The sequence below is a fragment of the Anomaloglossus baeobatrachus genome, chromosome 5 (genome assembly GCF_048569485.1).
Source record: "Anomaloglossus baeobatrachus isolate aAnoBae1 chromosome 5, aAnoBae1.hap1, whole genome shotgun sequence".
Taxonomy (NCBI): domain Eukaryota; kingdom Metazoa; phylum Chordata; class Amphibia; order Anura; family Aromobatidae; genus Anomaloglossus; species Anomaloglossus baeobatrachus.
Window position 1 is genome coordinate 149,163,803 of NC_134357.1, and position 21,801 is coordinate 149,185,603.

Sequence of the window (21,801 nt, forward strand, 5' to 3'; positions counted from 1 at the left end):
CGAATCTTGATGTCTATGTATGAACCGTGATGTCTGTTCCGGCCAAGGGTCTCTTGACCTCAACTATTGAGTCATATAGGCATATATGAAGCTGTAGAGTTTGGGTGGGAGATGTGAGACCAGTTTAGCTATCAGATTCTTCATGGACGTCTGAATTCGGTCTTAGATAGTTATCAGCAGAACACTTGTTTAACTGACCGCTATCTCTGACGACTTTCCCATACACAATGATCATTCACATGTTACCATTAAGTAAAGCAGAGTAAGCTGGGGACAGAGTCCTCTGGAAGTGGCATATTTGCCTGGACAACACAGGATTAGGTGTCCGAATTCACACTACCCATTTCTTACCTCCATCCAGGAGCCACACCACCCGTTCCTTACCGCCATCCAGGAGTTCCTCACGTACATAAGGTTGCATTTACACTTTGCATTCGCAATTTGTTTGTTTTTTGTGGAACAACTGTATACAAAATGCACCGTTTTGCTGACACCTTCAAAAATTGAGGCCAAAATTATAAAATTTTAGTGTGATCGTAGCCCAAAAAACGTACTGCAGCCATAGCATGTGAACGCAGACTTAGTTTATAGGCAGATCTTCCCAGAATCAGCGGGTTTGGATGACTTTAATCTAATTTGTATATGTGCTTTTAGATTAAGAGTTCCTTTCAGGCCCAGACTTGGCAGATGATACAATATGCATTATTCATGTCATCTGTTACTTTTTTGTGGTAAGTACTTTTGCGCAGTGGAAATGGAAAATCCAGAGATTTTCTTTATCGCTGCGGCTCATTCTAGAGAACACAATAAACATTAGTGTTGCCGTCTCTTATTCCAGCGCTTGGAGTACTGGGCAATCAAAGAAAACAGTGTTATTCTGTGAACTTTGATTTCTTTTCTTGTGCATTAATCTGTTAAGCTGCAGAAATGATAATCTAATAAAATGTAAGTGCTGGTAAGAAGCCTTGTTCAGTTTGTAAAGAGGTTTAAACTCTGTACGAACACTATTGTTCTGAAAAGGATTTTTTGTATGCTCATATACTTGTGCTATGGAAAAATAATAAAAGCAGAGTTCCTCACCCTTTGCAGGTCCATCAATGCCTTTTCTCCACTGTTCCTCTATTGATAACTTGCAGCAATGACAACATGATAACAATTCAAGTGAACTCTGCCGCCAATCCCCGAGTGTGCCTACACCTAGTGATTACATGCAAAAGTCATGTGACGTCTCCGCTGCACGGTGTCAACAAAGAATAGCGACTCACACTGAAATGTCTGCCCCGCCTGAGTGCTTGTAACCAAAAAAACAGCAGGTTTGGATTTTGCATAGAAGCTGTACTGCGTTAGCTGGTAACAGCCAGCAGCCCCATTCAAAGAGCTCGATTCTTCAAAACCAACATTGTTCACAACTGTGTTGATGAGGTGGCGTGCTGGTCTCAGACGCTCCTTATTCATGGAGTCAGGTGCACGCTTATGGAGCGTCTGATGTGTGGTGTGCGCCTCTGTGCGCAACGCCAGAAATCTCACTGCAGTCCATGACTAAGATTTCTGGAGATAGAAACACCACAGCTTGTCTTGAATTTAACAAGTGGTGGCGTCCCAAATCCTGTTAACTCAGTTAGAGCTGGGGAAAATTGGCAAAAGTCGCAAAACTTAGATGCAACTTCAACTTTTCAAACCTTTTACAACAGAATTCTGGTGTTAAAGCTTTGAATCTGGCCCAAAATCTTTACATACGGCCACGGCTATGGCAAATCACAGTTGACCCCACCAAGGTGCTATAGATCACACTTCTGGTGGATCAGTTATTAATACCCATGCCTGGACAATCCCTTGAATAACTTTTTAGTATACTTTGTGTATCATTTCCTCATGGTTTTTGTGATTTTGGTTTGCTTCCAGTAAATGAGAACCTTCTTGTTTCTACTTGTGACCAGTACAGGCAAAATACTTTATTCAGCTGAGATTTTGCTAAAATGTCTTCAGCTCTTTGTGCTTTGAGCCCAACACAAAGTTTATCGGAGAATTGCATGACTCTATGTTTGGCAAAACAAATAAAATAAAATCGATTTTTGGTCTCCTTGAACATTCTTACAATGAGAGTGGCATCTGTTTGCAAAATAAAAATGCCACCAAAATGTATAAATGAATAATGGACAGTAGTTGAATGAGACAATGATGGAATCCACATGTTCTCCATATTTTTCTCAGGCTAAGGCCCGTTTCACACGTCAGTGAAAAACACAGACATTTTTCACTGGCGTGTAAAACACGCACATGTCACTGCGTGTGCCGAAAATCACGGCACACGTGGGTTGTCTAAGTGCAATCCGGGCTCCGTTCTCCGTGGCCCGTGATTGCACTTAGAGATTCACTCACCTGCGCCCGCTCCCGCTCTCCATGGTGCTGAATCCTCCCGCGACGCAGCATCCGGCCGGCGGTGACCCCTGCAGCAGCTGCTTCCGGGTCGGCTGTGTCGCGCATAATGAATATGCGCGACAGTAATCAGCCGGCACAGAAGGAACAGGGAGAACGGGCTGCAGAGGACATCGCTGGACGCCGGGTGAGTTAAAATGTTTATTATTTTAAAAGCACGTTTTTTTCTGGCACGTGTTTCACGGACCACACCACTGCGTGGTCCGTGGAACATCAGTGATGCCAGAAAAAAATGGACATGTCTCCGTGCAGCAATCACGGACACGCGGGTACGCTGCACGGAGACACGCTCAGTGAAAAATCACTGACGTGTGAACAGACCCATTCATTAGAATGGGTCTGCGTATGTCAGTGATTCTGGTACGTTTAAAAAAAAGCACAAACGTACCAGAATCACTGACGTGTGAAAGGGGCCTAAGGCCCCTTTCACACGTCAGTGAAAAACACAGACGTTCTTCACTGATGTGTAAAACACACACATGTCCCTCCGTGTTCCGTGATTCACGGCACATGCGGGCTGTCCATGTGCAATCCGTGATCCGTTATCAGTGATTGCACATGGACGTATGCTCACCTGTCCCGTTCCTACTCTCCATGGTGCTGAAGTCTCCAGCTCTGTAGCATCCGGCCACCACTCTCTGCAGCTACTTCCGGGTCGGCTCTGGCTGCATTCATGAATATTCATGAGCCAGCCAGGAAGCTGCAGAGAGCAGAGAGCGTCGCTGGGAAGGTGAGTTGAAAATGTTTATTATTTTAAATGTCCATGTTTTTCTGGTACGTGTTTCACGGATCAGACCACTGCGTTGTCCGTGGGACATCAGTGATGCCAGAAAAAAACTAACATGTCTCTGTACAGCAATCATGGACACGTGTGTACACCGCACCGAGACACAGTCAGTGAAAAATCACTCATGTGTGCGCAGACCCATTCATTATAATATGTCAGTGATTCTGGTACATATGAAAAAAGCACAAACGTACCAGAATCACTGACGTCTGAAACAGGCCTAAGGCGGGCTTTGCACGTTGTGACATCGCAAGCCGATGCTGCGATGTCGCACGCGATAGTCCCCGCCCCCATCGCAGCAGTGATATCTTGTCATTGCTGCCGTAGCGAACATTATCGCTACGGCAGCTTCACATGCACTCACCTGGCGTGCGACGTCGCTCTGGCCGGCGTCCCGTCTCTTTCCTAAGGGGGCGGGTCGTACAACCTCAGAGCGACGTCACACGGCAGGCGGCCAATCAAAGCGGAGGGGCGGAGATGAGCAGGATGTAAACATCCCGCCCTCCTTCTTCCTTCTGTATAGCCGCCGGCGGCAGGTAAGGAGATGTTCCTCGCTCCTGCGGCTTCACACACAGCGATGTGTGCTGCCGCAGGAATGAGGAACAACAACGTACCTGTCGCTGCACAGGCATTATGAAAATGTCGGAGAATACACCGATGATACGATAACAACGCTTTTGCGCTCATTAATCGTATCATCTACGATTTACACACTACGATGTCGAAAGTGACGCCGGATGTGCGTCACTTTCGATTTGACCCGCCGACATCGCACGTTTGATAAGGCTGCGCGCACATCAGCGGTATTCTGCCGCAATGCCAGATCCGTCAGGAATGCAGTACAGTTATTATTATTATTATTTATTATTATAGCGCCATTTATTCCATGGCGCTTTACAAGTGAAAGAGGGTATACGTAGAACAACAGTTAAATGGAATTGCGGCAAGATAAAACAAACCACACACTTCAGTGCAGACTCCTGTCCGACGGCATCAGCTGATAGTTTAGCCGGCCGGGCGGTAAAAAGCCGGCCTCACCGCTTGACTTATAGTGTCAGCTGATTCCGTCAGGTGACCGCATCAGCTGATCATCGCCAGGTCTGAGAAAGATAGAGAGAATGAAGAGAGTGAGAAAGAAGAGAGAGAGAATGAGAGAAAGAAGAGAGAAAGAGAGAAAGAAGATAGAAAGAGAGAAAGAAGAGAGAGAAAGAGAGAAAGAAGAGAGAGAAAGAGAGAAAGAAGAGAGAGAGAAAGAAGAGAGAAAGAAGAGCGAGAAAGGAGAGAAAGAAAGTAGAGAGAGAAAGGAGAGAAATAAAGGAGAGAGAGAAAGGAGAGAAAGAGAAAGAGACACAAAAAGAAAGGAGAGAGAGAGAGAAAGAGAGAGAGAAAGAAAGGAGAGAGACAAAGGAGAGAGAGAAAGGAGAGAGAGAGAGAAAGGAGAGAAAGAAAGGAGAGAAAGAAAGGAGAGAGAGAAAGGAGAGAGAGAGAGAAAGGAGAGAGAAAGAGAAAAAGAAAGGAGAGAGAGAAAGGAGAGAGAGAGAAAGGAGAGAGAGAGAAAGAAGAGAGAAAGAAGAGAGCAAGAAAGAAGAGTGAGAAAGAAGAGAAAAAGAAGAGAGAAGAAGAAAGAGAGAAAAAGAAGAGCGAAAGAGAAGAGAGAAAGAAGAGAGAGAAAGAGAGAGAGAAAGAAGAGAGAGAAAGAAGAGAGAGAAAGAAGAGAGAAAGGAGAGAAAGAAAGTAGAGAGAGAAAGAGAGAGAAAAGAGAGAGAAAGGAGAGAAAGAGAGGGAGAGAAAGAGAGAGAAAAAGAAAGGAGAGAGAAAAAGAAAGGAGAGAGAGAAAGGAGAGAGAGAGAAAGAGAGAGAGAAAGAAAGGAGAGAAAGGAGAGAGAGAAAGGAGAGAGAGAGAGAAAGGAGAGAGAGAAAGGAGAGAGAGAAAGGAGAGAGAGAAAGGAGAGAGAGAAAGGAAAGAGAGAAAGGAGAGAAAGAAAGGAGAGAGAAAGGAGAGAGAAAGGAGAGAGAGAGAAAGGAGAGAAAGAAAGGAGAGAGAGAAAGGAGAGAGAGAGAGAAAGGAGAGAGAAAGAAAGGAGAGAGAGAAAGGAGAGAGAGAAAGGATAGAGAAAGGAGAGAGAGAGAAAGGAGAGAGAAAGAAAGGAGAGAGAGAGAAAGGAGAGTGAGAAAGAGACAGAGAGAAAGAAAGGAGAGAGAGAGAAAGGAGAGAGAGAAAGGAGAGAGAAAGGAGAGAGAGAACGGAGGGAGAGAGAGAAAGGAGAGAAAGAAAGGAGAGAGAAAGGAGATATAGAAAGGAGAGAGAAAGGAGAGAGAGAAAGGTGAGAGAGAAAGGAGAGAGAGAAAGAGCTCACAGCTGAAGTCTGGCTCCTCCCCTCAGTGCATAATTAAATTATAATTATATATATATATATATTATAAATATATTATAAATATAATTTAAAATTAAAATTAAATAAATAAAACATTCGTTACCGGGGCTAGAACTTGCAACCTAATACTTCTTATACGAGCGCTCTATCCACCCAGCTACTACTTCTAAAGATAAAGATAGGCAGATTTGATAATCTTGACTTCTGCATTGCTGAACGATTCACTTGATTGCTACGTGGAGCTGATACAGAGCACTCGTGTTCTGTAGCAGAGCTGACAGTGTCGTGTGGATTACGTAGCACCTGGAGGTGTATTTGAGGATTAATAAAGGGGAGAAACAGGGTGGTTTTTTGTCTTTTATTCCAAATAAAGGATTTTTCGCGGTGTTTTTCTTTACTTTCACTTTCAGTTTAATCATGAAAGGTGTCTCGGGGACACATGATTAAACTCATTATTACCCCGATTGCCACCGCATCAGGGCAATTCGGGATGAGCTGGGTAGAGTTCCGGGACTGTCGCATCTAATGGATGCGGCTATTCCGGGTGGCTGCTGGGTGATATTGTTAGGGTGGTGGGCTCCCCATACCGTGGTACTCCCCATCCTGACCAGCCTCCAGCCGTGCGGCTTTATCCTGGCTGATATCAAATATGGGGGAAACCGCATTTTTTTTTTTATTTATTTATTTATTTTACTGCACGATATAATTAAAAATAACAAATAAAAAAAAATAAAAATGTTTTCACCGGGACTAGAACTCGCAACCTAATGCTTCATAGGGGAGCTCTCTATCCACTGAGATATTGCCTCTAGTGATAAAGATGGGCAGATTTTGTAATCTTGAAATCTGCAGTGCTGACTGAAGTCTCTGCTGACAGCGCGATTCACTTCATTGCTACGTGGACCTGATACAGCGAGATGGTGTTCTACGGTGCTGCTACATCTTCAGGGAGCAGAGCTGACAGTGTCGTGTGGATTACGTCAGACCTGGAGGGGTATTTGATCATTAATAAAGAGGTGAAACAGGGTGTTTTTTTGCCTTTTATTCCAAATAAAAAAAATTTCGCAGTGTGTTTATTTACTTTCACTTTCAGGTTAATCATAGAAGGTGTCTCGGGGAGACGCCTGGCATAATCAACCCCGTTATTACCCCAATTGCCACTGCACCAGGGCAATTCGGGATGAGCTGGGTAGAGTCCCCCGGGACTGTCACATCTAATGGATGCGGCTATTCTGTCCGGCTGCTGGGTGATATTGTTAGGCTGAAGGGCTCCCCATACCGTGGTGCTCCCCATCCTGACAATACCAGCCTCCAGTCGTGCGGCTTTAACCTGACTGGTATCAAATATGGGGGAACCGCATTTTTTTTTATTATTATTATTTATTTTACTGCACGATATAGACCCGCCCGCCGGCGGATGTGATTGGTTGCAGTGAGACAGCTGTCACTCAGCTTGGGAACGTGTCTGACTGCAACCAATTATAGGTGCCAGTGGGCAGGGAAAGAACGGAATAGCTAATTGACTAATGAAGCGGCAGCCATTTTCTAAAGAGGAAAATACACCGCAGATTTGTGACAGACGTGGAGTGAGGTGCACGTGATCGGTGAGTAGGAAAGGGAGAGGGATTGTGCTGGGGACACAGGACGCATGCAGATAGCAACATGTGCACATAGCCTTACTTCGAAAAGCCACGTTTATGTTGATCGAACCGTTCTAGAACTGTCGAGCTTTTAGCAAAAAGCTCGAGTTCGAGTTCAATCACCCCCCAAAATCACTCAAACATGAAATTGGCGAACCTCGAACATCGCTCAACTCAAGTAGTTACATTTATTAAGCTATTCCCATGGCACAGATGACTGCAGAGCAGTCTGCACACCTCCCCTCACTCCAGGTTATCATCACAATGGCGTGTGACAATGTGGATGGACCAGGTACACTCAGTCAGGGATATTTCACACATGCCATACCTTTATGTATCTTACTAAGGCAGGTATCAAATACATTTTATTATATGCAGGGAAAGACCACCAGACACACATGGATCATAGATATTTATATGGCTGTCAGCACAGAAATGGTTCTCTTTTCCAGGGAATTTCTTTTTTGTAGTCATTAAAAAAATAAATATAAATATTCACGACATGGGGCAAATATGAAGCGTGCCAAAAATCTAAAGCAAATGCATTAAAACGTCCCATTTCTTTCCTAAGGGAGACATTTACAAATAATAAATAACATAAGTGTCTGTTAACTTGACAAATGTAGAGTGGAAAAGGAAGCATAGAAGAAAACAACACCATGTAACATCCTGCAGGGGACTCATCATTCATAGAAATGGATTGCTAACTTATCAAACATGCAAATGAAGCTGAGCCCTGAAAAGTGGATGTCATCACAAAAGCACATAGATGAGATAAAGGACAGACATGGCGAGGGCTGGCCCACCCCTGCCATGACTCCGTGCCAGTCCACTAGTGTGGACCTACCGGACTATACCATGACACGCATCACCACCCTTTCATCCCAGGCTCCAGACTTGGGCTATTTGCACACGCTGCGGATTTACCGCGTCTTTACCGTGGATTTGCTACAGAAAATGTCTCTAACATTTCTGCAGTCAATCCCCAGCAAAACCTATGGGTATAAAAAAAATGCTGTGTGCGCACACTGCGTTTTTTTATACCTGCGGATTTACCGGCGGATTTTCCGCTGCGGAACTAATGAGCAAGTCACTTCTTTTTTGCAGGTCCCTGCGGTTTTTGCCATCGATAAAACCGGCAAAACCGCGGCAAAAACACATCAAATCGCGTCAAAAACGCAAGTACGGTTTTACCACGTTTTTTGCCGCGGGTGCGGTATTCTGCCAGATGGTGCGGATTTTTCTTAAGAAAAGTCCATTTTCTAGTGCGTACAAAGACTAACACATTACTTAGGAGCCAAATAAAAATACAATTAGCCAAACTAAATGAACTGGGTTTTCCAAACTTTAGCAAAAAAATCTGAAAACAAGATCCTATCCATACAAGGAAAATCCCCCACATCTCTGGTGGTCCTGCCCATCTTTGGTATTTTCCTGCAGTGATGACTTTCTGAACACCCAGACGGAAAGATTTTTGCAAACTTCACCGACTGTTATGGCTGTGTCGGGACCTGTTTAGACTACGGATTCTGACACACCGCCCAATAACTTAGCTAGTGTCTGTGGTCAACACAGGGAGACTCAGGCATCAACCTGCAGAGTGGTAATTCATAGGCAGGCTAGCAAGAGTTAATCACTGCTAGTCTGCTTGCTAGTCTCCTTTGATCACATGTTGTGGGGGAGCCAATCACATCTGCTCCTCTCCAATATACAGTGGCTAGTTCCTTCCTTCTATGCCAGCTATAGTATATCTTAGCTTGTCTGGTAAGGTGTTATGATCCAGACTATCTAATGATTGTGGTACTTGTTGCTGAGTGTGGCTGTTGAGTAAACCCTTGCTACCTTTTTTTTGCTATCTTCCTGCTCTTCCTTTTCTCCTAAGTCTCTCATTGTCTATTTCTGTGTGTATGTAGTGTGTCAGTTTTGGTTTTTTGTCTGTCTTTATCTTTGTTTCCCTCTCACTTCTGCCACTTTCTTCCCTGGTGGTGGGGGGGGGTCCATATTAGTTCTCTTCAGGAGCATAGCCAGGCAGTGACTGGCTGCAGCAGTCATGTGCCAGCCATGCTACCAAAGGACATTGATTGGCTGCAGTGCTTATCTGAGGGCAGTCATAATATCTGCACTGTATTACACCTGACAAAGACCGGCGGTGCTGGAGCAGAGGCGGATTTACCTGGTGAATGGAAGTTATTTTAAGACATCCCCTGTTCTCTGGTCATTTTTAAAATATCTTGGACAACCTTTTAATGTTAATTACTAGAATACTGCACCAGAGCTGTGCTTTAAGGAAGGCTGAACATCGCAATAAAATTGCACAGGCAACAAAAGGTCAGGAGAAACGCCACCAGCACTGCATCAAACAACAAAATACTATTATACGGCTGTAACTAGAGTCAGGCTGAAGTTATGGTCTTAATAAGATTCAAGCTAAAAGGTCCGTGCCCAAAAGATGAAATCTCAGCAATGTCTCGTGTCCCTTAGTAATACTCAGCGGCGACTGACAGGGTTAATACAAGGCTGTGACAAAGATGTGGGGATGTGGGCACTGGCTATATTGCTTAATACAGGGACACGTGTTTATCTAGGTTTCTTTACACATTTCGGTTCCTCACAATAATTCTTTGCTGAACACCCAAAAAATGCACAAAAGCCAAAACTAAGGGGCACTTTGCACACTACGACATCGCAGCTGCGATGTCGGTGGGGTCAAATCGAAAGTGACGCACATCCGGCGTCGCTGTCGATATCGTAGTGTGTAAATCCTTTATGATACGATTAACGAGCGCAAAAGCGTCATTATCATATCATCGGTGTAGGGTCCGACATTTTCATCATTGCGCAGCCGCGACGGTACGATGTTGTTCCTCGTTCCCCTGCGGCAGCACACATCGTTTTGTGTGGAGACGCAGGAGCAAGGAACATCAGCTTACCTGTGTCACCGCGGCTCACGCCAGCTATGCGGAAGGACGGAGGTGGGTGGGATGTTTACGCCCCGCTCATCTCCGCCCCTCCGCTTCTATTGGCCGCCTGCCGTGTGGCGTCGCTGTGACGTTGCACGACCCGTCCCCTTAGGAAGGAGGCGGGTCGCCGGCCAGAGCGACGTCGCAGGGCAGGTAAGTCCATGTGAAGCTGGCGTAGCGATAATGTTCGCTACGGCAGCGATCACAAGATATCGCAGCTGCGACAGGGGCGGGGACTATCGTGCTTGGCATCGCAAGCATTGGCTTGCGATGTCATAGTGTGCAAAGTACCCCTAAGAGTCACTACCCACAACGTGCCAAGGCGGCTAGTGGCCTAGGTGTCATATAGCGAAACATTTAGAGAAAGCATCTGTCTGAAATCCAGAATGCTTGCAGGTTAATTAAAAGGAAAATGTGAACAAAATAAGACAAAAGGTGATCTGTCCATCTACAGAGCAGCATTGTCTAGGAAACTGACACCTCTGACAGATTGTAGAGTGGCCGGTAACTAGGTGATCAGCAGTACACCAGAATATGAAGAATTCCACTATTCTTGTTAACAGAGAAGATTTTTAATAAGAGGCAAATTGCAAGGATGCTTATTTTTACAAGCATTTTGCAATTATACCTAGTTATATATGGTGGGCATCCCCATTTAAACTGCAGCACTCTAGTATAGAGCAGGGGGAGTGAAGCAAGCTGATATATAGCTTTGTGATAAAAAATTCAGTATAGCCTGTGATTTAATCCTCTGCTCACTAGTATTTTTGGTCCAGTAGGCCGGTCCTATCAGTGATTGAAAGATGTTTCAATATAAGATTGCATATATATATGCTGCTCGGATCCAGGTTGCTGCTGCGGCTCGAGTGGTGACCAGACCCGGGCTCGCACGGCCATCTGTCCTCACAACCGTCGTAAAGGGGATATTTACAGGGGATTTTTTTTGTCTGTGACGCCACCCGTGGGTTGCAGTGAGGGATGGTGACACCTCCGCTGCCTGGTGATGGGGCGCCCGGGGCTGGTGGAACGGGGAAGCTAGATGGGATCCCCTCCACGGGTAAGGGAGGTGTAGTCTCGGGGCCCAGGGCCGGAACACTGGAGTGATGGCTGTTGGAGGTGGCGCGCAGGATTGGACCGGGGATCAATGGTGTACTCACAGTTCAGTAATCACACACAAGTCCAGTGGTAAACCAAGTTGCCAGTGACCGGCCGCCTTTGGTGGGTGTATTCGGGTCCCACACCCGGGTGTAGTAAACAGGGGCCCCTTCCTCCTGCACTCTGTGTTTCTGTCTTCTCTGGGACAACTCCGTATGGAACGGGGAAGTGCACTCCCGATACTGTGTATGTTGGGAAATGTGGCCCGTGAAATCTGACCCTTGGGATTTCTGTGGGTTCTGACGGACACCCTATCCCCCGTGTTGGGCTTCCGTTTCACTCTCTGGGCTTCTGGAGAACAAGGCCTGAAACCTCGTCCTCTGCTGGTTGATTAACAAGGGACATGCAACCTTCCTCGTCCTAGGGTCCAGGCACCCCGTCTGTGCACGGCCTCTGGACTGGATTCCCGCTGTCGGCACCGGCAGGCACCCGGTCCACTTAAGGTTTCCCGTGACCGGATCTCCGTCGCCTGTGGCCCTGTTCACTGTCTGCCACCTAGCCAGTAGTCCAAGGGCCCCTACCCCTGACTCCACTGCTGTCAGACTTGAACTCCACACTTCAACTGTACTTTGCTAGCACTTCACTACATGCTCTCTACTCAACTGACTCCAACTAAAAACTAAACAATAACTGACGTGTTCCCGCCCCTGACACCTCAGGACCCCTAGGTGGGCGCTCTCATCCTATATATATATATATATATATATATATATATATATATATATATATATATACTATATATATATATATCTCATGGACATTCAAAAAGTACTATGTACCCAGAATGGTATACAGTGGAACCTTGGTTTACGAGAACAATCCATTCTGGGGGTGTTCTTGTAATCCAAGTTACTTAGTTAGTCTAGCAAAGCAAAATTTCCCATAGGAAATAATTGAAACTCAGACAATTTGTTCCACAACTTGTGCAATGTCCCATCCTGTTGCCCTATTGGTCTATTCCACTCATGCACAAACACACACAATAACCATCGCGACGATGCAGGAGCTTCCGCTCTCAGTGTCAACACCATACGCATGAGCCACTGGCCTCTGATTGGTCATTGCGCTGCCTTTGAGAAGCGCTGACAACGGAAGTTCCTCCATTGTCGCGATGGTTACCGGATACGCATACTGTACCGACGGACTAGAAGAACGAGAAGGCCGGCGAGGGAACGGAAGGTAAGGTGAGCATAATATGTGTGTGTGTGTGTGTGTGTGCGTGTTTGTGCGGACTGCAAGTGCGGGTCAGAGCACAGTGAAAATAAGGAACCGGAAGTGTGTGCGATGAGTATTTGCTTGTACGGTAAAGCTTGCTCGTAAACAGAGTTACAAATTTACAGCAAGCTTTGCTTGTATAGCGAAATATTCGCACATTAAGTTACTCGTAAACCGAGGTTCCACGGTATATAAAAACAACAGCCCACACGGCAAAAAATTAATCATCAACTGAATGGTAATGATAACGTGAGAGGAGTGATTCAATGCTACAGTATACAAATAATAAGCCACACATGGCTATGATGATGGCAAAGGAAAAAAATGAAATTGTACCTGCAAAAATTGTCCTGTGAGGAGGGGTAAATATCTGCATTTCCCAGATATTGAGTTTCTGAATGAAGGGTTAAAAATTAGCTAGCTTTTCACCAAACGTCTCTGGCTAATCAGACTTAGAGCTCTGCAAGTGCAGGAAAGACTGGTTCATAGGTTTGTACTTTTACCACCACAAAGGGTTGTCGATTAGTGGACAACCCCTTTTAAATACTGACTGAATGCGGTGTAAAACAAAACAAAAAGCAAAATTTCCTCTTGCGCAGGAGCCTGTGAAGGTTGCAGATCTCATGTGCTGTAGAACATGTTACAAGATCGATGGGGGACACAGTTCCAGGAGCAGTACTATGTGTCTCCCATCGCACTGCAGGAAGCATCAGCGAAACGTGCGTTGGAGGAGGAGATTACACAGCAACTATCTGGGCATGGAGACCTCTGCTCAGTACCTTTAATGATTGAGTTCATGCAAATGTTTTATTCAAATTCTCTTTACACTCCTATGGTCTGCATTTTATACATTTTTTTTGAACTGAGGACACTGTTATTTTATCTTGTACACATTATTTATTGCAGTCTATAGCACTTATCAGTGTGCCTGCTGTGTCCCACCTGTTTATACCACTCCACCCATTATTTGTACTACTCATAAAGTATTGGTACAATATTTGCATTCACTTTGCTTATTACCACGCCGTGTCCAATACACATTACATTCTGTACATGCCAAGTTCCACCACCTCCATATTTTTTTATTAGTTTTCTATCTTGGCGCTGTTTTTTTTAATCTTTGGCTGTCCAGCTGTATTTATTGATAAAATTGAATTTTGCTACCTATATATGATTCTTTGGGTCTTCACTGGTGTCCTTGTAGGATCTACCTTACCTTATTTTACTGTGCTCATTGCAATCACAGAAACGCGATTGCCAAGTAATGGACAGCCCCTTTGATTTTTTGTAAATCAAAACCTTTTTTGTTCAGATCAGATTCAGTTCAGACAATTTTTAGTTCTGATGTAGATTATGGTTACTGGTTATCATCACTGAGCAGACGACCCCCTTGGGAGACTACTTTATAATGCATTTTTGGGTGGTCTTCTCCAAAAGATTTCACTCTCTGTAAAAATATATTTACCTGATATTAACGACTGGGAGTGTTTCATCGGGAAACGTCCAGTTACTCCAAAAACGCTGGCCGTGAGGATGTTTGATGCCCCACTGAGAATGGCAACACATATCAACATCAGAGCAAAGAACTCCTTAGTCCAGAATGAAGTATCTACTTTTACCATCACCGTGATGAATATAAAGATGAGCAGCATGACAACTAATGACGACAGGACTCTGGCCTGGGATGAAATCCTGAAAGACAAAGGGGACAAATATATTTAATGGGTTGTAAAAGCAAAAGCTTTTACACATACATGTGTACCCACCCCAAAGTTCAGCTCAATGTCATAGATGGGAACCTGAACCGGCTCTTCTAGGACTACAGGAAGCATTTGGGAATATCACACAGAGCTTTTTGAAAAAAGTGTGGATATCAGCTTACCTCCAGAAGGAAAATAGTCTGTCTATAGCTATCCTGTAAGTTAACAGGATTTCCAGTAAAAGCGGGATAGGTGATTAGGTGATAACTTATAGATCGGTAGGAGTCTGACCAATGGGACCTGCACCAATTGGCAGAATGGAGCACATGAGTGGCAGTCAAACATGTGCACTTCTGCTCCGCTCTAAATTGTATTAAGGTGCTCCGTTCTGCAGACTGGTGCGGGTCCCAACAGTAGGACCTTCACCGATCTCTCAGTTATCACCTATCCTATTTTCACTGAAAAACCACTTTGACTTACAGGATAGCTGTAGATAGTTTGCATCCAGAAGGAAATTGGTCTCTGCATCTACGCCCATCCTGTAAGTTAGAGTGGTTTTTCAGTGAATATAGGATAGATGAGAATTTCCTTCTGGAGGCAAGCTAATCCCTGTGGATAGATGATAAGTTATCTTCACTTGACAATCCCTTTAATACTTCACATCTCAGACAACCCCTTTTCTATCACTGTTTGTCTCAAGCAAAATAATAACACCTATACTCTCCTCTAGTGTCAGCGCAGATCCAGGGGTGTCAGCTCTGGCTCGCTCGAGGGTCACGTGGCATTGTTGTGTCACACAATCATTGAGACCAATAATTGGTGGCTTCACTGTCTCAACCTTCGGATAAATCAGACACCCAGTGGAAGATAGAGAGCAGCTGCAGCTCTTACCTCCGGGTGGCAATTACATCCAAAAGAAGAGATAGTGAAGTAACCGCTGATAGGCCGCAGGGATTGTGTGATAAAAAGTCACGCGAGCCACAGGAGTACTAGTGCCAACACCAGTCAAGTGGCAGTGCAGCAATGGACAATTTTAGCAAGTGTTCTTGGTCTTTTATTATTTTCTCCCATCCACCCTGCCATCACCCCTTGGCAATATTTGCCTGATTATAGAAAATCTCCTTTTGCATACATTCCCATGATCAGTGTTACTCATGTTCTAGACGTGATGTATGTTTGCTGCGCTGCAAAAAGTGTTTACAGTATAGGCAAAGTAGATGGGATTATTAGAAATTTCATATCCACTGTATTTCTTTTTTATGCTGCGTAAACTGACCTGCGGTGCATTTCTCTACAGTGCAGCATGTCAACCTCACCTCCATGAATGCTCAGTTTTCTGTATGGATTTTCCCAATAGACATGCATTAGATGCGGAAAATCCGCAGGTAAAAGATACACATGCGTTTTTGGTGGGTTTATGAGGCGGGACTGCACCAAAAACACATGTAATTCGCACCTAATGATGTCAATACCAGGAAGTTTCAAAAACAAAATTGCTTTATTTAAACAATGACACACCAACCAAAAAACAAAAAACGCATCAAAAACACGATAAAAAGCAGCGACAAAAACGCAGCATCAAATACTCAAATAATCCTGATATCCTGATCCTGATAGTGGGAACGTAGCCTTAAAGGGGTTGTCCACTACTTGGACAACCCCTTCTCATTCCCCTTGTTCTCCCCAGTAAAAATAACTAAGCCTAACTCTCCTCTGGTGCGACCGCGATTCCAGCAACGTCTAAAGTTGTGTTCCCGGGGCCCACATGACATTGTTATGACACATGGGATCTGCGACCAATCAGCACTGGCTTCCTTCTCCGTCACCTTCAGACATTTCAGCAGAACGTCAGTGCAACGCTCACATCCTGCTTAAATGTCCGAAGGCGGGGAGACAGATACCGGAAGCTGATTGGTCGCAGAGCCTACGTGTCATAACAATGTCACATGGACCTCGGGAACACGGCTTTAGACATCGCTGGAACCACGGCCGCATTGGAGGTGAGTATAGGCTTACTTAATTTTACTTGGGCGAACAAGGGGAATGAGAAGTGGTTGTCCAAGTAGAGGACAACCCCTTTAAAGAGCCTTCACATGTCAAAGATGGACATACACGTGACATCTTCACTTCATCCATTGTTTTCGTGTCTCAACTGTTAGGAGAGATTAATTCTTCTAGCTAAGCCCTTCCACGAAGTGAAGAGTTAAATGGTAATTTTCATACCTTTCCAGTGAGTCAGTGCCTCAGTGCACAATGACACCTCCATCATTTTAATGACAGCCAATTATGGCTAGTAAATAAATGCACTTATTTCTTGTTTATATTCCTGGGTGAAGGGAAAACTTTAGGCCAAACCTTGATTCTGTGCTTTGCTGCAATCACATTGTTACTAAGTGTTATTTTTAAGCCGCCTGCATCCACTTCTGGGTTAGATGCCTATTTTAAGCTGTTTGTTCCTGTGACAGCAGCTGGATGTTAATAACCTCAGCTCAGGGAATATAGACCTAGGTCTAAGTGCAATGCCACATCTACCATCAGTGTGAGATAATTAGATGTCTGAGAGCACCGATACCGGCTGATCAGACGCTGGAAGGAAGATGGGGTACTTACCAATAAGGTAAAGGAGGGAAATAAAGCACATAAATAAAACAAGATTACACTTTCCTTCTACTTTATAATTTTGTGATAAACATCTCACTTATTTTCTTTACGCTGAGCTAGAAATGCTTTACTGACCAACCACCGGCTCCACACTACAGCCCCTCTGGGACAGATGGTGACCGCGTACCGGGATGCACCTATGCTTTCTATTTTGCTTTGTAATCGGACACTGGTGTATATGGGATCCGTCCGGATTGTGTTTTTTGTTTTACTTTTCTCAGGTCTAAAAATATACAAACGGAAACCAATGTAAAAATTGAAATCAATGTGGCCCCTCTGCTTCCATTTGAGTCAGGAAATCACAAGACGCCAACTCCATTTATCTGTTACATTTGCTTGTTCTGGATGCATCAAAAAAATGGGAAGGATAACTGATCAGAACCTTACCGGTCAGACATTTTATAGCAGGAAAGTATTGAAGTGACAGATTTTGCTCACATAGACCTTACCTGTTTACAAGGTAGAAATTCAGTATAAGGCATGGCACCGACGGTATTGCTGAGGCAATGGAAAAGTAACTTTCAAAGTAGTCCTGGAAGATAAAGGGTAAGAAATCTTATATAAGACGTGGCCATTACTCAGCTGCAGTCAGCAATTTGTTTTAGTAAGGCCGGGCTCACATCAGAGGTATTTTGCCGCAAAACCGGATCCGTCACGTTCCATTAATTTCCAATGGAATCGCAGCAAGATGCGGTTACATGTGGTTGTGTATGACGCATGCAACTGCACGTCACCGCATCTTGCCGCAATTCCATTGGAAATAAATGGAACTGAAATGTATTTGTGACGGATCCGGTTTTGCGGCAAAATATCACTGATGTGAGCGCGGCCTAAGGTGGGCTTTGCACACTACGACATCGCAGGTGCGATGTCGGTGGGGTCAAATTGAAAATGACGCACTTCCGGCATCGCATGAAACATCGTAGTGTGTAAAGGCTCGATGATACGATTAACGAGCGCAAAATCGTCGTAATCGTATCATCGGTGCAGCGTCGGCGTAATCCATAATTACACTGACGCGACAGTCCGATGTTGTTCCTCGCTCCTGTGGCAGCGCACATCGCTGTGTGTGAAGCCGCAGGAGCGAGGAACATCTCCTACCGGCGTCACTGTGGCTTCCGTAGGATATGCGGAAGGAAGGAGGTGGGCGGGATGTTTACATCCTGCTCATCTCCGACCCTCCGCTCCTATTGGCCGCCTGCCGTGTGACGTCGCAGTGACGCCGCACGACCCGCCCCCTTAACAAGGAGGCGGGTCGCCGGCCAGAGCGACGGTCGCAGGACAGGTGAGTTCATGTGAAGCTGCTGTAGCGATAATGTTCGCTACGGCAGCTATCACAAGGATATCGCTGCTGCGACGGGGGCGGGGACTATCGCGCTCGGCATTGCAGCATCGGCCTGCGATGTCGCAGCGTGCAAAGTACCCCTAAGTCTATATATAAATCTGGTCCACATAATGGAGGCAGATATCCAATATAATGTCATAGAGGAGAAGGACTTTACACATCTTAGGAAAATATAATTCATCATTTCAAATACAATCTTCACAAATCATAGAAGAAAACCAAATGTAAGCTGTGTGGTGACCCAAAGAGGCCCGGTCACCAGGTCTAAAGTGACCGCCAGCTTTTGCTCTTATTTTGTTCTGCTGTTCCCCTATTTATTCTGTTTGTTTTTTTTGTGGTTACTCAAATCAGCTATACTGTTCCAGAGATCTCAGCCTTTTTATTTAGTTCTTATGTTTACGCTCTTTACCCCTAGGACAATAATACAGAGAAGCCTAACTGCACATTACCGGTGGAGAACCCTGAAAGCAGCACTACCATGGTACTTAGCATAAAAATTAGCAAAAAGGCCCATATCTCAAGCAAAAAAACAAACAGGGTAGTAAAAAGAAGAGTGGGAAGAAAACAAGCAAAAACCGGACACTTTTGTCCTGGTGAAAAAGAAGGGAATTTTGTTACTTACCGTAAATTCCTTTTCTTCTAGCTCTTATTGGGAGACCCAGACGATTGGGTATAGCTACTGCCCTCTGGAGGCCACACAAAGCACTACATTAAAAGTGCAAGGCCCCTCCCCCTCTGGCTATACCCCCCCGTGGTATCACGGGTTCTCCAGTTTTAGTGCCAAAGCAAGAAGGAGGAAGCCAATAACTGGTTTAAACAAATTAACTCCGAATAACATCGGAGAACTGAAAAACCGTTCAACATGAACAACATGTGTACCCGCAAACAACAAAAAACATCCCGAAGGACAACAGGGCGGGTGCTGGGTCTCCCAATAAGAGCTAGAAGAAAAGGAATTTACGGTAAGTAACAAAATTCCCTTCTTCTTCAGCGCTCTATTGGGAGACCCAGACGATTGGGACGTCCAAAAGCTGTCCCTGGGTGGGTAAATAAATACCTCATGTTAGAGCTGCAAAACAGCCCTCCCCTACGGGGGTGTCACTGCCGCCTGCAGGACTCTTCTACCTAAGCTGGCATCCGCCGAAGCATAGGTATGCACCTGATAATGCTTGGTGAAAGTGTGCAGACTGGACCAGGTAGCTGCCTGGCACACCTGTTGAGCCGAAGCCTGGTGACGTAATGCCCAGGACGCACCCACGGCTCTGGTGGAGTGGGCTTTTAGCCCTGAAGGAACCGGAAGCCCCGCAGAACGGTAGGCCTCTAGAATTGGTTCTTTGATCCATCGAGCCAGGGTGGCTTTAGAAGCCTGCAACCCCTTGCGCGGACCAGCGACAAGGACGAAAAGTGCATCGGCACGGCGTATGGGCGCCGTGCGGGAAATGTAGATTCTGAGTGCTCTCACCAGATCTAGCAAACGTAAGGCCTTTTCATACCGGTGAACCGGATGAGGGCAAAAAGAAGGCAAGGAAATATCCTGATTAAGATGAAAAGAGGATACGACCTTAGGGAGAAACTCCGGAATGGGGCGCAGCACAACCTTGTCCTGGTGGAACACCAGAAAGGGAGCCTTAGATGACAGAGCTGCCAGCTCAGACACTCGCCGAAGCGATGTGATTGCAACAAGAAACGCCACTTTCTGCGACAGCCGAGAAAAGGAAACTTCCTTCAGAGGCTCGAAGGGCGGCTTCTGGAGAGCAACTAGTACCCTGTTCAGATCCCATGGATCTAACGGTCGCTTGTACGGGGGCACAATATGACAGACCCCCTGCAGGAACGTGCGCACCTTAGGAAGACGTGCTAGACGCTTCTGAAAAAACACGGATAGTGCCGAAACTTGCCCTTTAAGGGAGCTGAGCGACAAGCCCTTTTCTAACCCCGATTGCAGGAAGGAAAGAAACTTGGGCAATGCAAATGGCCAGGGAGACACTCCCTGAGCAGAGCACCAGGACAAGAAAATCTTCCACGTTCTGTGGTAGATCTTAGCCGAATTCGACTTTCTAGCTTGTCTCATTGTGGCAATGACTCCCTGAGATAATCCAGCAGATGCTAGGATCCAGGACTCAATGGCCACACAGTCAGGTTCAGGGCCGCAGAATTCTGATGGAAAAACGGCCCTTGGGACAGTAAGTCTGGTCGGTCTGGCAGTGACCACGGTCGACCGATCGTGAGATGCCACAGATCCGGATACCACGACCTCCTCGGCCAGTCTGGAGCGACGAGTATGACGCGGCTGCACTCGGATCTGATCTTGCGTAGCACTCTGGGCAAGAGCGCCAGAGGTGGAAACACGTATGGGAGCTGAAACTGCGACCAATCTTGAACCAAGGCGTCTGCCGCCAGAGCTCTTTGATCGCGCGACCTCGCCATGAATGCCGGGACCTTGTTGTTGTGCCGGGACGCCATTAGGTCGACGTCCGGCACTCCCCAGCGGCGACAGATTTCCTGAAACACGTCCGGGTGAAGGGACCATTCCCCTGCGTCCATGCCCTGGCGACTGAGGAAGTCTGCTTCCCAGTTTTCTACGCCTGGGATGTGAACCGCGGATATGGTGGATGCTCTGTCCTCCACCCACATTAGAATGCGCCGGACTTCTTGGAAGGCTTGCCGACTGCGCGTCCCTCCTTGGTGGTTGATGTATGCCACCGCTGTGGAGTTGTCCGATTGGATTCGGATCTGCTTTCCTTCCAGCCACTGTTGGAAGGCCAGTAGAGCAAGATACACTGCTCTGATCTCCAGAACATTGATCTGAAGGGTGGACTCCTGCGGAGTCCACGTCCCCTGAGCCCTGTGGTGGAGAAATACTGCTCCCCACCCTGACAGACTCGCATCTGTCGTGACTACTGCCCAGGATGGGGGCAGTAAGGATCTTCCCTGAGACAATGATGTGGGAAGGAGCCACCATTGTAGAGAGTCTTTGGCCGTCTGGGAAAGCGAGACTTTCCTGTCCAGGGACGTTGACTTCCCGTCCCAGTGGCGGAGAATGTCCCATTGAAGTGGGCGCAGATGAAACTGCGCAAAGGGAACTGCTTCCATGGCTGCCACCATCTTCCCTAGGAAATGCATGAGGCGCCGCAAGGGATGCAACTGGCCCTGCAGGAGAGATTGCACCCCTGTCTGTAGTGACCGCTGCTTGTCCAGCGGAAGCTTCACTATCGCTGCTAGAGTATGAAACTCCATGCCAAGATACGTTAGTGACTGAGTCGGTGATAGGATCGACTTTGGAAAGTTGATGATCCATCCGAAAGACTGTAGAGTCTCCAGCGTAGCATTCAGGCTGAGTTGGCATGCCTCCTGAGAGGGAGCTTTGACCAATAAATCGTCTAGGTAAGGGATCACCGAGTGTCCCTGAGAGTGCAAGACTGCTACCACCGCCGCCATGACCTTGGTGAAGACCCGTGGGGCTGTCGCCAGACCAAATGGAAGAGCTACGAACTGAAAATGGTCGTCTCCTATCACAAAACGTAGAA

The 21,801-nt window shown here is 46.0% G+C and overlaps 1 protein-coding gene across 1 annotated transcript in view; it reads right to left on the reverse strand.

Moving 5' to 3' along the window:
• Nucleotides 1–21,801, reverse strand: part of SLC29A3 (solute carrier family 29 member 3) — a 63,906-nt gene that overhangs the window by 22,794 nt on the left and 19,311 nt on the right. The window contains exons 3-4 of the mRNA XM_075348972.1: nucleotides 17,379–17,461; nucleotides 14,034–14,260 (exon numbers count right to left, since the gene is read on the reverse strand). Coding sequence (XP_075205087.1) covers nucleotides 14,034–14,260; nucleotides 17,379–17,461 — 310 coding nt within the window. The remainder of the gene's footprint in view (nucleotides 1–14,033; nucleotides 14,261–17,378; nucleotides 17,462–21,801) is intronic.